This window comes from Geotrypetes seraphini, chromosome 4, assembly GCF_902459505.1.
Source record: "Geotrypetes seraphini chromosome 4, aGeoSer1.1, whole genome shotgun sequence".
Lineage (NCBI taxonomy): Eukaryota > Metazoa > Chordata > Amphibia > Gymnophiona > Dermophiidae > Geotrypetes > Geotrypetes seraphini.
Window position 1 is genome coordinate 5,966,353 of NC_047087.1, and position 15,396 is coordinate 5,981,748.

Genomic DNA, 15,396 nt, shown 5'->3' on the forward strand with positions numbered 1-15,396 from the left:
CCATGAGTCCAACTTTTCTTCCTCTCTCCTCCACCCCTATTGGCAACAAGTCTCCCTCTCTCTGTCCGTCTGTCTTGAGAAATGCAGGCATTTCTCCTATCCCCTCTACTCACATCCAACATTTCTCTCATCCCCCAGATCACATGCATTTTTCACCACTGCCCACCAGCCATTTCTCCTTCTATTACCCCTCTCAAGCACAATGCCACATCTCTCCCTCTATCACTATGTCCAACACTCTTCCCCCTTGCAATCCCCTTCATTCTGTCCCTGTTCCCTCTCCACCACCATATCCATTTCTCCCTCTCATCCTTTTCTATCCCATGCATCTCCCTCTCCTCTATAACCAATTTTCCTTTTCCCATGTGCCACCATCTTTCCCTGTCACTCACTCATACCCAACAATTCTCATTTTCTATTCCCTCCCTCCTATGTCCCCATCCTCCCTCTTGTGTCCCATGGTCATGCCCTCTCCCATCTGTCAAATTCGTGCCCCACCCCCTCCCTGCACATATGTAGCTGCCCGTCCGTAGACGCCGCTACTGCCCCAGGGGATCCCGCTCTCCCCGCCCATTCCCCCCTTCCCGAAGCCGACCCAGTTCTTGTAGGAGCTGCACTCGCTCCTTCTGTCATCAGCTGGAATGGCGCAAGCAGTAATTCACAGACTGCATGTGGCTGATCCACAAGCCTTCCCTCTGACATTGGAGAGGTTTCTGGGTCAGTTACTTATGTGCAGCATATGAATCACTGCGTGTGCCATCCATGCAAGGAGTGAAGACCAAAGGAGCAAGTGCGGCTCAAAGAAGGTGGTAATTGTGTTGGCTCCGGGGGTGGAGGCGGGCAGGCAGAGATCGCCAGAAGCAACTTGGAGGGGGGGGCAGGAACATGGGATCCCTGCTGGCAGTGACTGCTTCTTCGGACAGGAAGGAATTGGTGGCCTAGCCACGAACCCCCCAGGGGACGCGTACCGTGTGTTGAGAAACACTGCTCTAAACTAGTCTGTGCCAGTATCGGTAGCCAGGCGTATAGTTGAGGCTCCTGTAGATTCAGAAAAAAACCTGGGGAGGTAGGAGAAATGGGGGGAGGGGTTCAACCCTTCCAAGTGTGACACTCCTGTGAGGGTCCCCCAAGCTCAGTCTGGACAAAGGGACAAGAAAGATTCACTAACCAGATCCAACAGATCTTAAACCTCAGCACAGACTGCAGAAACAGACCACTCCACCTGCTGGAGACTGAGAAAAGACTGATTGTAAGAGGGATTGCACAGCCCACTTGTACTGATCTCAAAAGTCAGTGTCTCAGTCTCCACCTGCTAAACTAATCTTTTTTAAATTCAATTTGTTTATTGAGTAATGAGGAAATAAGGAACATCATGTAGCTTAATGCAATCCAACAGGACCTGTTTTGCCAGTATGGCTTTAAGGGCTGAACCAGAGAGGATGCAGAGGGATCCCCCCCCACCCCCCTGAGAACCACAGGGCAGAAGCAGGACCCCCGGCCACCTGAAGATAAGCCTTGCACAAGCCCAAAATAAAATCAGGGGAAAAACCCCCTGGCAGCCCAATGGGTCTCACTTCCAAAGCTGAGGATCCCGCCGAAACCTGCCCGTCTCTCCAAAAAAAGCTTTTGTATGGTCATGCATGTTTCAAGTATGCCAAGTAATACCAACCCAGATTGGGAACCCCTTTCCCAAATCCATGCACTGCTATAACAGAGCTTTAGCCAGTCTAGGGAACCTCCCTCCCCATTGTAAATTAAGTAACACCCAGTGAGGGACCTCTAGGGGTAATCTCCGAAACAGAAAAAGATTAGAGGGAAGTACATTTGCTTTTAAAGCTGCAATATGCTCCCACTGTGACATCCAGTTCCCTTTCCACTTACCCAGAACAAGTTATGAGAAAATAAAATGATGAAGATTCATTGTAACCCCCTAATACCCACCCCAGCCTCTTAAATCGAAAATTCTGCCTTCACCTTTCCTCCTCCTCCCCCGCTGTAGTAATCCCCATCAATTCCATCTTATCTAAGTTTACCTTAAAGCCCGCCACATCACCAAAATCCCTGCATTATGGGAAGTGTAAGAGCAGGCCCATCTACACAAGAAGATATCGTCCGCAATGAACTGATGCTTTTCAGCTGTCTTCCTTCATAAAGATCAGGAGAAACCATCACAGATCCTGGTTTTGTGCACACATGCTGGCTCAATCTAAAATTGATTAAAGCTTAAGGCCTTATGTACTAATGGAAAATGTGACCGAAATGAACACTGACAGCAGGAAACAGAGGGGGGCCAGGATCACACTTGCTCTAATCTGTTAGACCCCTCAAATCAGATTCACCTGCTGATAATAAGCAGCAAGAGCTCCTGTAAGTAATTACTCAGTGGTGTGTGCCAGGTGGTGCAATGTGAATCACCCTCTTAAGTTATTTCTCTTGTAATACTGAGTGTGTAGGCCGAGTGAGGCTTTGTAGTTGACCTGAAGGTCAGGAATACATACATCTATCTGAAAGAGCTGCATCCTGACCCTGCACTCACGGGAATAGGCAAAGAAGAAAAATGGGCTGGGGGGAAGGTTCAGCAACTTGTTTCCCTTTGTCTAATGTGAGTGGTCCCATTATAAAACCAGTCTACAGCAGGCCGGCCTCCACCAACCACTTTTTATTATAAGAATGACAGTCTCTAGCTCCACTTTCAGGTTCCAAATTTCTTCTGTCGAACAGGGGGTGGCAACTGGGCCTGGATGTCTGTTAGAGGTCGCTCCACTGTCACCAGAGTCCCTTCATCCAGGAGCGCCATGAAGAGGAGAGGCTGCCAGCAAAGACACACAAAAATCATTAGACACAAGCCAGGCACTGCATGGATGCTGAGAGTCTGAGCCCAGCCTGCAGCTTTTTCTCTTGCTGATCCAATCCTTCTCCCATCCCAGTACAAGCAAAATCTGCCCAAACTTCTGAACAAGGTTTGAACAGATGCTCTGTCGTTACCTCCTATGAACATAGGAACGAGAGCCATCAGTAAATTCAAGGCAGGGGCCAAAATCCCGCTCACAACAGAATTCAGTTAGTCCCAGCTGTGACACCCCTTTCTCACTCATAGACTTGTAATTGATTTATCCCTTGACCTTTTAAACAAGTTCTGGCTTGTTATAATCAAAGTAACCTAACTAAAATTTATTTTTGACAACTGAATCCAGCTCTAGAACATAAGAGTTGCCATACTGGGACAGATCAAAGGTCCATCAAGCCCAGTATCCTGGAGGACACCCAAACTCAAAAACTGCTGTAGTCTGAGCCATTTTTTTAAAGAAATCAGCTCCTGGTAGTAATTCTTACCTCTAGCCTCAAACTCCAAACTACTTAATATCCATGAGATGATCTACCCACTACTTTCACACATATTCTCAATACTGTATGCTGATAATCTGACTGACAGCATCTGTGAAGCCAGGCCTGAGAGGAAGTCTCTTACAGAGTGAGCAAAAGGTTCCCACATAAAGTCAGCCTTGTGCAGCCACTGGACCCAGTGCTATGCATGATACACCACTATAGATGAGCTTTTTAACATAGGTCAGCACTGTTGAAGGAGTGTTTGTGTGTGTGTGTGTGTGTGTGGGGGGGGGGGGGGTCAGGTGCAGCTCACCTGGAATTTCTTGGAGATCTTAAAGGCATGAGAGCGAGCTTTCCTGGCAGTCTCTGAGAGATTCCTGAGGGACTCCTGATTCAGAAGAGGTGTTTTATCATCTGGCAAAGGCTTCAGAGAGAGAGGAACACAATTATTCCATGCAGCATCCAAAGGAGAGATCCTGCCCCTTCCCTTCTTCTTTCTCAACACAGCGCTTTGTTTCACCCTGCTCTCCCCAATCCAGCAAGGACTGAGCACCTGACCCTCATCCCACCTTTTGTTACCAATTTATATTTCATTCATATTTTCCTAGTGGTAGGTAGTGAGGGAAGGAGATATCCTACTATGCATAATCTGGTCCTGAGCATGCACTAAATGGCAAACTCGACAAAGGATACCTGAAGTACCCCTTAACCCATTTGGGTTTGAAGATACCATGAACAGCTAAATACTGAACATCGGCATTTTAGGCAAGAGCACTTATGCCAGCTCAAAGACTGCGTGCCCGACTCTAGGCACTGAGCTGCGTAACTTCCCCCTCCCAATCCTATGAGCTAACGCTAGTTCAATTAGGCAACTTTGCATGGGAGAATATGCAGTGTGCAGCATTAATTTGAAACAACTGCCCGGCTCACCAAGGTCTTGTCAATGATACAGAGGCTGTAGGTGTCGTGCAGGAGGATGTGCGCCGGTTGCGCGGGGTTAAAGGTGATGTTGGTAATGGGTGTGTCTCGCTCCCGCCAGTCTCTGTGAAGTCCATGCTGCTGAACCTTCCGGCACCAGGTGCTGTACTGCTTCTCCTGGATGCTAAACTCAAAGAGCTGTAGAAAAAGGTGGCAGGAGAAACAAGGCATAAAGGTCCTTCACCATTGGCAGACATGAAATTCCTGCACTAAGCAGCCACACGTGCTGCATCTGGTATCGGCAGAGGTGGCTGGGACATTTGCAAATCCCATAGTCTGAAACATCTCTGCAATCTGGCTCTAAGTGTGCATGAGATGGCGCTGTTCTCAATACCACCTCATTATCATTTCTGTCGTGCAGCGCTGTACATTAAAACATTCAAGACAGTCCCTGCTCTGTAGAGCTTACAATCTAGTCTTTTGACTAACAGAGTCAAGCAGCACTATATTCATGGGTGTAGTTTGACTGTTTCAATGGAGGGGAAGGGAGGGGCTTGATACATTACCATGTCATTTACATGTATACATATTGATTATGGTTATTCAAAATACCAGACCAAATCCTGGTAAATAGTAGAAATATTTCTTCCAATGGAAATGAGCCAGCACCCCGAGACATTTCTCTCATTATGCCCCTTCTCGGGGAGAGTGCACTTTCCCTCCCCCCTTCCTTAAGCATCATACCAACACCCTCCCCTTTTTTTCTCCAAATCCCAGGGGCTCTTTAGGTACTGCAGTGCCATGAAACCAAAAAACAGCCTGGGTGGCAGGAAATGCCTCATGAATATTCATGAAATGGAGGGGGACAATGTCGGAAGGAGTTGCCGTGGGAATTACACCCAGCTGGTTCAGAGTGTGAAAGAAGAGAGGATGCAGACTCCTACCTGCTGATCCGAGTAGGCGATAACCAAGTTGTTGCTCATGGGCTGAATGGCCAGGGCAGACACTGGGCACTTGTAAACTGGCACTGTGCAGTGATGCTAGGAATGAAAAGCAAAATGCAAGAATTGAAACCAAAGTGACTCCTGCTGCACAGATCGCAAATGGACGTGAACTGCCTGACTGAGGGGCTTGTTTTGATTTGAGCTGTGAATATTATGAATTAAGGTGCTCAGTGCTACCTTGATGTGAGGAATTAGGACCAGTGAATGTGATTTTAGCTCATTCAGTCACAAAATCACTTCTGGGCTTGACACAGTCTAGGGCCTTTTCTCCTCTGCACTCGGTTTGGCAAATCATGTTTCTGGATTACCAATTCTTGCCATATTATTACTGAATTTCACCGCTAAAGCTTCCCGTTCAGGGTATCCACTGAATGCATTCCATGCCTGAAAGATGACATAAGGCAGGCAGCACTATCCCCTGCGCCAAACTCACCTTTAACAGCTTGACACTATAGATATTTATCTCAAAGTCCAAGGAAGCAGCTGCCAACCAGTTTCCATCAGCACTTGCAGCCAGCAGGCACGTGGCCTCCACTGAGCCTGGGGAGAGGCAATCATGATGTTACCTTTAGTGGCACATCCCCCAACAGTTATCACCCCCCACACACTTAACTAATCACTTTTCCTACCATCATGTTACCTGCAGGCCAGTCCCCGTCATACCTTCCTGCCCAATGCTATACCATGCTTCCCCTCCCACCCGATGTCCTGTGCCCATGGCTCCTCCCACTCAGACTTCCTGCACCTTCCTGTGGTCCCTCTCATGTTCTCTACCTGACTTTGCCTGGAAAGTATGTGCATGTTTGCAGTCCGTCACTGAAAGCTTGAACATGTGCACCGACACGCAATCTGATGCCACAAAGAGTTTGGTGGAATCTGCAGAGAACAGGATTTGGTGGGCTGAGTGAAGCAGTCTGGGCAACTGGGGAGAAGTACAGAACAAGAAGGACTCCATCAGTAAGTCTACACCACAGCTGGCGTTACTTTTGACAGCAGAGCTGCTTCCCTTCCCTGTACCTTGCTGATGCCGACTCCATCATTCTCATACTGTAGTTGGTGAAGATAAAGCCGGGAGGGTGTGGCATAGGCGATCCAGCTGCCGCATGGGGAGATGGCACTGCAGCAGATGTGCTCGGGTCCCTGGAATAAAGAAATGGAAAGCTGTTATAGATTCTGTTGCTGCTAGAAACTATAGCTTCCTCATAATAGTCCCAGTGGAATCAATGAGGCTTGCAAGCCTGGAGCTAGAAGATTCCACAGCTGGTTTAATGCCTCGTACTGCAAGTCTGGATGGTGCCACAGTGCGAAGGCAAATCTGTGCAGTCCCCCTTCTTCTTTCAACTTCATTCCCCTTTGCATTTCTCTCCACTTGTCACACAAGGAATTTTTCCTTTTAAGAAATTCCCTCGTCATCACAGCAAACACATATCTACTCCAGCATGAACTCCTCCTTGTCTATCTTTTGAAGGTTGAAACTACCTCTAGGGTTCTAGGGATGTTTCTTGATTCCCGTCCAAGTACAAAACCTCAGATTAACACTTGTCTTGCAAGAGAGTTTCTTTAAACTTAGGCAAGTGATATCAGTTCGTTCTTGTTTTCTTCAGGACCATTTTAGGTTGACAGTGCAGATGGAAATTTTGTCTTCTCTAGATAATCGCAACTCTGAGGTTTTTGCTCCCTGGGTTTTACTTACCAAGATCTTTTCTCAGCAGGAACTCTGCCCAGTTGCTTTTGACTTTCTACTACTAATGGTCTAAGATACAAGTCTATTTAGGAGAAATCTTTTCCTTTTTATTTAGTGAAAATTTGGCATTAAATGTTCATCTTGCTCCGAGGGGGGGAGGGGGGAAAGACTCCTTTTGAGTGACTAGTGGGTCCCGTTCTCCAGAAAGGAGAAATTAGGTTCTTACCTGCTAATTTACTTTCTTTTAGCTTCTCCAGACCAGTAGAGGTTAACTTTACGATTGGGTATATATCTAATCATGACCAGCAGGTGGAGACTGAAAACAAAACTTTGGGACAGTATATCCTAGCCCCTCCTCTCTATTTCCCTCAGTCTGCCGAATAGCCAAGCAGAACCAAGAACTGGAAAACAACAGAGAGAAAAAACAATACTCCGAAAGGAGTAACAAATAACATACCCAAAAATGCTGTTGGAAAATGCAGAGGAGAAATTCCCGAAGGAAGAAGGTCCCCACAGCTCGCCAGCTAAGCCAGCCGAGCCACAGCCGCTGTTCTTCAATTCTCCCCGGCCCTAGAAAAATACTAGAACCCGCAGCAAAAACCAAAAACTGCCCGCGCAACAGCCCCAACAACAACAACAACAGACAGGGTGGGGACCTCTACTGGTCTGGAGAAGCTAAAAGAAAGTAAATTAGCAGGTAAGAACCTAATTTCTCCTTCTTTAGCACTCTCCAGACCAGTAGAGGTTAACTTTACGATTGGGACGTACCAAAGCAGTCCCTCTCACGGGCGGGACCCCCGAAGGGCCGATACCAGAACACGCTCACCGAACACCGCGTCCCGACGCGCCTGAACATCTACCCGATAATGCCGAACAAATGAATGCAAGGAGGACCAAACCGCAGCCTTACAAATATCCACCGGAGGCACGAGCGACGACTCAGCCCAAGAAGCCGCCTGACCCCTAGTGGAATGAGCCTTGAGAAACTCCGGAACCGGCTTCTGACTCAGAAGATAAGCGGAAGCAATCATCTCCTTGATCCAACGCGCAATAGTAGCCTTAGAAGCGCCAGCCCCCCGACGAGGACCCGCCAGAAGCACAAAGAGATGATCGGAGCTCCGAAAATCCCGGGTCCGCTGCACATAAGCATGGAGGACCCGACCGACATCCAACTTGCGCAGCTGTCGTTGCTCAGAAGAACCCTCCCGACTACCCAAGACCGGGAGGACCACCGATTGATTGACATGAAAAGGAGAAACTACCTTCGGCAGAAAGGAAGGAACAGGCCGCAAAACAACCCGCTCCTTCGAAAACTCCAGGAAGGGAGCCCTACAAGAGAAAGCCTGTAGCTCAGACACCCGTCTAGCGGAAGTAATGGCCACCAAAAAGACCGACTTCAGCGTAAGGTCCTTCAACGAACAGCCATCCAACGGCTCGAAAGGAGGGCGCACTAGAACAGAGAGAACCAGATTGAGATCCCAAGAGGGAATCGAGGGCCTTATGGGAGGCCTGATCAACTTGGCCGCCCTAAGAAAGCGAATCACATCAGGAATGGCTGACAAACGCTGACCTGTCACCAGCCCCCGAAAAGCCGACAGGGCCGCCAGATGAACCCGAAGAGAAGACCAGGCCAGGCCCCTATCCAGGCCATCCTGCAAAAACTCTAGAATGTTAGGCAGAGAAGCGCGAAAGGAGACCACTCCCCGCGCTCGGCACCATTCCTCAAAAAGACGCCAAACCCGTACATAAGCCCGAGAGGTAGAAAGCCTCCGGGACCCCAAAAGTGTAGAGATCACCTTGTCGGAATATCCCTTCTTACTCAGGCGGCCCCTTTCAAGAGCCAAGCCGTAAGACAAAAGGGAGACGGGTCGAACATGGGAATGGGACCCTGCGTCAGAAGATCGCACTCGAGAGGCAGAGGAAGAGGATCCGCCACCAGATGCCTCACCAGATCCGCATACCACGGACGACGAGGCCAATCCGGAGCCACCAAGACCACCAGCCCCGGATGGCGAACAATGCGAAGCAGTACTCTGCCTACTAATGGCCACGGAGGGAACACATACAACAGCCCCTCCGTTGGCCACGGTTGGACCAGAGCATCCAGACCCTCGGCCAGACCGTCCCTGCGACGACTGAAGAAGCGGGGTACTTTGGCGTTGCCACTTGTAGCCATCAGATCCATCAGGGGCTGCCCCCAAGCACGCACTAGCAACTGAAACGCCTCGGCGCCGAGACACCACTCTCCCGGATCCAAGAAGTGACGACTGAGGAAGTCCGCCTGAACGTTTTCTACCCCGGCAATGTGAGAGGCCGAGAGGTCCAGAAGATGCGACTCCGCCCAAACCATGAGCCGAGCCGCCTCCTGCGCCACCAGAGTGCTCTTGGTGCCCCCCTGACGATTGACATAAGCCACCGCCGTGGCATTGTCCGACAGGACTCTGAACGACTTGCCCAACAAAAGGGAGTGGAAAGCCAACAGCGCTAGCCGGACCGCCCTGGTCTCCAACACGTTGATCGACCAGGAGGCCTCCTCCGTGGACCAGGTTCCCTGAGCTGAGTGACCCAGACACTGGGCCCCCCAACCCAGGAGACTCGCATCCGTAAGGAGCACCGTCCACTGCGGAAGATCCAGACCCACCCCCTGAACTAGGTGAGGGGTCCGGAGCCACCAACGCAGACTGCAGCGCGCCAAGCCTCGCAGGGGAACCGGAACATCCATCCCGTGCCTCTGGGGAGACCACCTCCGGAGCAGAGCATACTGGAGAGGACGCATGTGGGCCCGCGCCCACCTCACCACGTCCAGGGAGGCCGCCATCGACCCCAGGACCTGGAGGAAATCTCGCGCCCGAGGACACCGGGACGCCAAAAGCAGGCGAATCTGAGACTGCAATTTGCTCACCCGGGCCTCTGGGAGGAAGACCTTCCCCAAGGAGGTGTCGAACAGCACCCCGAGGTACTCCAGACGCTGAGCCGGAACCAACCGACTCTTGGAAAGGTTGACCACCCAGCCCAGCGACCGGAGAAACTCCACCACCCGAGCCGTAACCCGGGAGCTTTCCTGCAACGACTTGGCCCGAATTAACCAGTCGTCCAGGTAGGGGTGTACCAGGATGCCCTCCGACCGCAAGGCTGCCGCGACGACCACCATCACCTTGGTGAACGTCCGGGGAGCCGTGGCCAGCCCAAAGGGAAGCGCACAGAACTGATAGTGCCGACCCAAGATCGCAAAGCGCAGGAAACGCTGATGAGAGGTCCGAATAGGAACATGCAAGTAGGCCTCCGTCAGATCGAGAGAAGTGAGAAACTCCCCCGGCTGAACCGCCAGAATGACCGACCGCAGCGTTTCCATACGGAAAGAGGGAACCTTGAGAGCCCTGTTGACCCCTTTCAAATCGAGGATGGGCCGAAAAGTCCCCTCCTTCTTGGGCACCACAAAGTAAATGGAGTACCTGCCCGTGCCCCACTCCGGGGGGGGCACTGGAACTACTGCCCTGAGATCTAGCAAGCGCTGAAGGGTCTGGCGAAACGCCAGCGTCTTCCCAGGAGTCTGACACGGAGAAGCGAGGAAAAAATCCGGCAGAGAGCGGGCGAACTCCAGGGCATAACCGTCCCGCACCACCTCCAGGACCCACTGATCGGACGTGATCTCGGCCCATTTGGGAAAAAAGTCGCGCAGCCGGGCCCCCACCGGAACCAAGGGGGGCGCCGGCAAGGCGTCATTGTGCAGGACGGGAAGCGGGGGAACCGGCGGAGGGATTCCCTGCCCCCCGACGGGCCCCCCGAAAGGGCTGCATGCGCTGGAAGAACCGACCCCGGGAAAACCCCGGAGACTGGAAAGAAGCAGCCCCACGCCCAGGGCGATACTTGCGAAATTCCCGCAAACGCCCCCGGGCCGCACCACCCCGAGACGCCGGGCGGGCACGGTCCTCCGGCAAACGGGGAACTTTCGAGTCCGACAGAGTCTGAATCAACTTATCCAAGTCCTCTCCAAATAAAAACGACCCCCGAAAGGGAAATTTAGTAAGCTTAGCTTTGGACGCAGCATCCGCCGCCCAAGCGCGCAGCCACAACACACGCCTTGCGGCCACGCCAAAAGCCATGGACTTAGCCGAGATCCGCACCAAGTCATACAGAGCATCCGAGAGGAATGAGGCAGCCATCTCAATCTTCGCTACCTCCTGATCCACCAGAGACCAGTCGTCAGACTCTCGATCCAAGACCCGCTCCGCCCACCGAAACACGGCGCGAGCGACCAGTCCCCCACAAATAGCCGCCTGGACCCCAAAGGCAGAGACTTGGAAATTTTGCTTAAGGATGGTCTCCAATTTGCGCTCCTCAGAGTCCCGCAAGGCAGAACCGCCCTCAACAGGCACGGTATGCCGCTTGGAAATAGCCGAGACCACCGCATCCACGACTGGCGAAGCTAACGTAGCCCGATCCCCTTCAGGAATGGGATACAGGCGAGCCATGCTGCGCGCCAGCCGAAACGGCGTCTCCGGCGTTTTCCACTGCTCAAGAATAATATCCCGAATATCCTGATGCATAGGAAAAGAGCGGGAAACGGAACGGATCCCTCGTAACAGAGGGTCCCCCACACGCGGAGTCTCCGGCGGCGCGTCCTCAAAACGCAAAGCCGAAGAAACCTGTTGAATAAGGTCAGGCAGCTCATCTCTCTGAAAAAGGCGCACCACGGACGCCTCGTCACTGGAGAACGGGAAACCCGACAACCCGCCGCCAGCTTCCGTCCCCTCCAGAGGGTCCTGGAATTCCTCAGAAGGGTCCAGGTCCTCCTCCAGACCGACACGTTCCTCCGACCACAAATCCTCGTCCCACGACACCCGCGGACGCTTGGACAAGAGAGGCGGCGGAGGGGACGTCACGTCAGACGAGAGAGGCAAAGCCGCAGGGAGCGCGGAGGAAACCCCACCCCCCGAGACCCCCTGGGCGCAACCGGGACCCCCAGCCGCCTGAAAATAGGCTTTGCATAATGAAAAGAAAAAATCAGGGGAAAAACCCCCCGAGGGTCCCAAGGGACTCCCTGCCACAGCAGGGGACCCAGCAGAAACCTGCCCCTGCTTAGCCAAAACAGGGGGAAGGTCACCTGAGGTGGAAGACAAAATGGAGGGGCCAGACAGAGAAGATGGCGTCTTTCCCGCCAAAACAGCTCCCTCCATAGCCTGCAGCGGCTGAGAGACCTGAATAGTCTCAGCCGCTAAAACAGGCAAGCCGGCATCAGCTGTCAAAATATCAGCTGAGAGGGAATCCTCTAAAACCCGACCGTCGGCGGCTCGGGGAATCCCTCCGTGGGCGGACGGAGAAGACCGGGCTTCTCCACCGTTCCCTGCCGACTCGCGAGGCACCATCGGCGGGGAGCTCTGGGCGCCTGCAGCCGCTGCCGACGGAGCTCCTCCACCGCACCGGCCTGAACACCGCTTGCACAGGCCGGCCGCGAGTGCCTCGCGTCTGGAGCACAATGAGCACTTTTTCCCTTTAGAAGTGCTCATTGCTCCATATGCGACCTAGCTGTAAAAAAGTGCCGGTTAGTTGAAAAAATACAGTAAAATACAGTTTTCTTAAAGGGATACAACCCTCCAGACCAGCACTACCTCAGGATTTTTTTTTTTTTTTTTTTTTTTTTTACAGAACAGACTCCACAGGCTCTCGAAGCAATATGCCTTGCTTGATTTAGGGGGCAAGGCTTACTGCTGAGGCTCCTCTAAAAAAATATGGGGAGGTGGAGGAAGTGGGGGGAGGGACCCCGCTCGTGACCCGCCGGGTTTGACACCCCCGAGGTCGGACGAACCCCCAAACAGAGTCCGTCCAAGCTCCGTCCGGCTAAAAACAGGGACAATAAACCTCTAAACAAATTCCAACAGCCCTACCAAGGGAGATGGGTACAGATCACTCAACACCTGCTGGAGACTGAAAGAAGACTGAGGGAAATAGAGAGGAGGGGCTAGGATATACTGTCCCAAAGTTTTGTTTTCAGTCTCCACCTGCTGGTCATGATTAGATATATACCCAATCGTAAAGTTAACCTCTACTGGTCTGGAGAGTGCTAAAGAAGGGGCAATTTCTGCTCTTTAAAAATGCCTTACTGCCCATCAGGAGCAAGAGTTAACGAAGGAGGAGTGGGTGTATATCTGGTTCCAAGTGAGGGCTATAGGGATAGCAACCCCCCTTATAGAAAATGGATATGAAATGCTTATTCACTGCTATTACACTCCGGTGCAGATGGCCCGCATGGGACAGGGAGGTGCGGGGCTTTGCTGGCAAGGATGTGGGCTAGAGGGCAACTATAAACATATGTGGCGTGATTGCCCTTGGGTACAGGGGTTCTGGGTTGCGGTGCTTGTCATGCTGTGCTTTGTGGGAGGTGGCGCTTTGTCATTGTGACCTGCCACTGGAATCTGGAGAGTTCTGCTTTATTAAATTGTGTTGTATGGCGGCTCAGTTGATCATGGATGCAAGATGGAAACAGCCGGACTGGCGTTTGGTGCTTGATAAGTTGCGTCATTGGCACACTCTGTACAGACTCACCGCGTTTCTACATTTGACTGAATATGGGAGCGATTTACTTCCTGTAACCTGTTGATGTTTTGTACTTACACTTCTCCCTCCCCATTCGCGGTTTCGTCAATTGCAATTTCACATATTCGCAATTTTTTGGGGAGGGGGAAAAAAAGAAAGAAAACCCACAGTATAGCCTTCCCCCCGGCATCCCGGCCTTACCTGGTGGTCTAGCGGGCTTTCGGGGCAGGAGCGATCTTCCTATGCTCCTGCCCCATGTAGATCGCCAATAGGAAATGGCTGTAGGGATTCATAGTCTCGAGAGACTACGAGAACTCACGGCAGCTATTTCCTATTGGCGATCTGCACGGGGCAGGGGTTTAGGAAGATCGCTCCTGTCCCGAAAGCCTGCTAGACCACCAGGTAAGGCCGGGATGCCGGGGGGAAGGTAGGAGGGAAGCGGGGGTGGGTCAGAACCAGACCAGAAGATATTCGTGGTAATTAATAATAATTTTTTTATTTCTTATATACCGCTATACCGTGAAGTTCGAAGCGGTTTACAATAAAGATACATTTGACAGTACATGGGATAGAAACGGTTTACAATAAAGATACGTTTAGTCAGTACATGGGATGCAAGTGGTTCACCATTCGCAGTCCGGCTCTGCCCCTATCCCCTGCGAATCTGGAGGGAGAAGTGTATATGGTTTTGGTGTCCTGCTGGGAGAAGCCCCTGGATTCCTGTTTTTTTGTTGAGGGGGGAGGGGTGGTGTTTTCTGGTCTATCTTTTCTATTGGGGTGGCTCCGGTGTGTTTTTGCAAGTTATGCAACTATGTATTTGGTGTTTTGTTGTATCAGACTCTGTCAAATGGATCTGGTTTATCTGTTGGCTTGTTATATTATTTTCTGAAAATAATAAAGATTTTTCAAGTTAAGAAAAAAAATAAATATTCATCTTGCTCCTACTTACATGAGTGTTTCAATAACTTCTGAAAACTCTGTTTCAGGAATGATCATTTTCAGGGTTTTTTTATATTTGCAATTGATGGGGATTAGGTGAACTAGAAGCATTATACAGCCTATAGCTAGCCACAGACCCTGCCCTCCCAGCCCATTCTCTCTTAACATACAGTACGCTCCCCCAGTTTCAACCCAGGACCATCTGCCTCTCCTCTAAAACTTTTAACCTTGTCGGAGCAAAACATTCTGATTTGGCAAAGGACAGGCATGAGGAGCAAACATCAAAATTGGCACCGCAAGGGTGGGAGGCAGCCCCTCGCCACCCTTCCCCCTCTACCCATTTAGCTTCCCCGGCGCAAGCAACATCTCCAACTTGATGCCTGTGCTGGCTCTCCCTCTGATGCCACTTCCTAGTTGTGGGATCCAGAAGTAACGTCAGAGGGGAGTGCCAAGGCTGGCGCGAACAGCAGTTTGGAACATGGGGGGGGAGTGAAGGCATGTGCACAGCAGGTGAGGAATGGAAAGGAGCGGGGGAAGGAGAGGTGCCGGCACCCCTTTTACTACGCCACTGAACACCAAAACAAGTTACTAGAAAAGCCCCCCAAATCAACGGACACAACCCAAAATCCCATTACCTTCGTCTTGAGCTGCAGAAGATGCTCCTGGTTCCTGCTGACTGGCAACACCTCACCATGCTTCCCTGCAACAAGAACCCCCACACAGGACTTTAACGGCAGAAACTCAAGCCTACCCAGCTCCATTAGCACACGGGCCCAAAGATCGCCTCTACCCTACACCTACAAAATAAACACAGCAAACAGAAAGTCAGAAAGTCCACTTAATCTTCCCATCACTGATGCAATATCCTAAAGTCCACCAAATACCGTGCTCTACCCTCGCATCTAAAGATTCCAAGTGCTTATGCAGTTTTCCTGGATTTAAGTACCCTTTGACCTCCTGGGAAGGCCATCGCATGCATCCTCCAACCCT

General features: G+C 51.3%; 1 protein-coding gene across 1 annotated transcript in view; it reads right to left on the bottom strand.

Moving 5' to 3' along the window:
* Nucleotides 1–2,644: 2,644 nt before the first annotated feature.
* The window catches only part of UTP4 (UTP4 small subunit processome component), a 28,401-nt gene continuing 15,649 nt past the window's right edge, over nucleotides 2,645–15,396 (bottom strand). The window contains exons 9-16 of the mRNA XM_033941069.1: nucleotides 15,042–15,106; nucleotides 6,267–6,389; nucleotides 6,024–6,171; nucleotides 5,683–5,789; nucleotides 5,190–5,285; nucleotides 4,258–4,443; nucleotides 3,641–3,751; nucleotides 2,645–2,809 (exon numbers count right to left, since the gene is read on the bottom strand). Coding sequence (XP_033796960.1) covers nucleotides 2,693–2,809; nucleotides 3,641–3,751; nucleotides 4,258–4,443; nucleotides 5,190–5,285; nucleotides 5,683–5,789; nucleotides 6,024–6,171; nucleotides 6,267–6,389; nucleotides 15,042–15,106 — 953 coding nt within the window. The 3' untranslated portion in view covers nucleotides 2,645–2,692. The remainder of the gene's footprint in view (nucleotides 2,810–3,640; nucleotides 3,752–4,257; nucleotides 4,444–5,189; nucleotides 5,286–5,682; nucleotides 5,790–6,023; nucleotides 6,172–6,266; nucleotides 6,390–15,041; nucleotides 15,107–15,396) is intronic.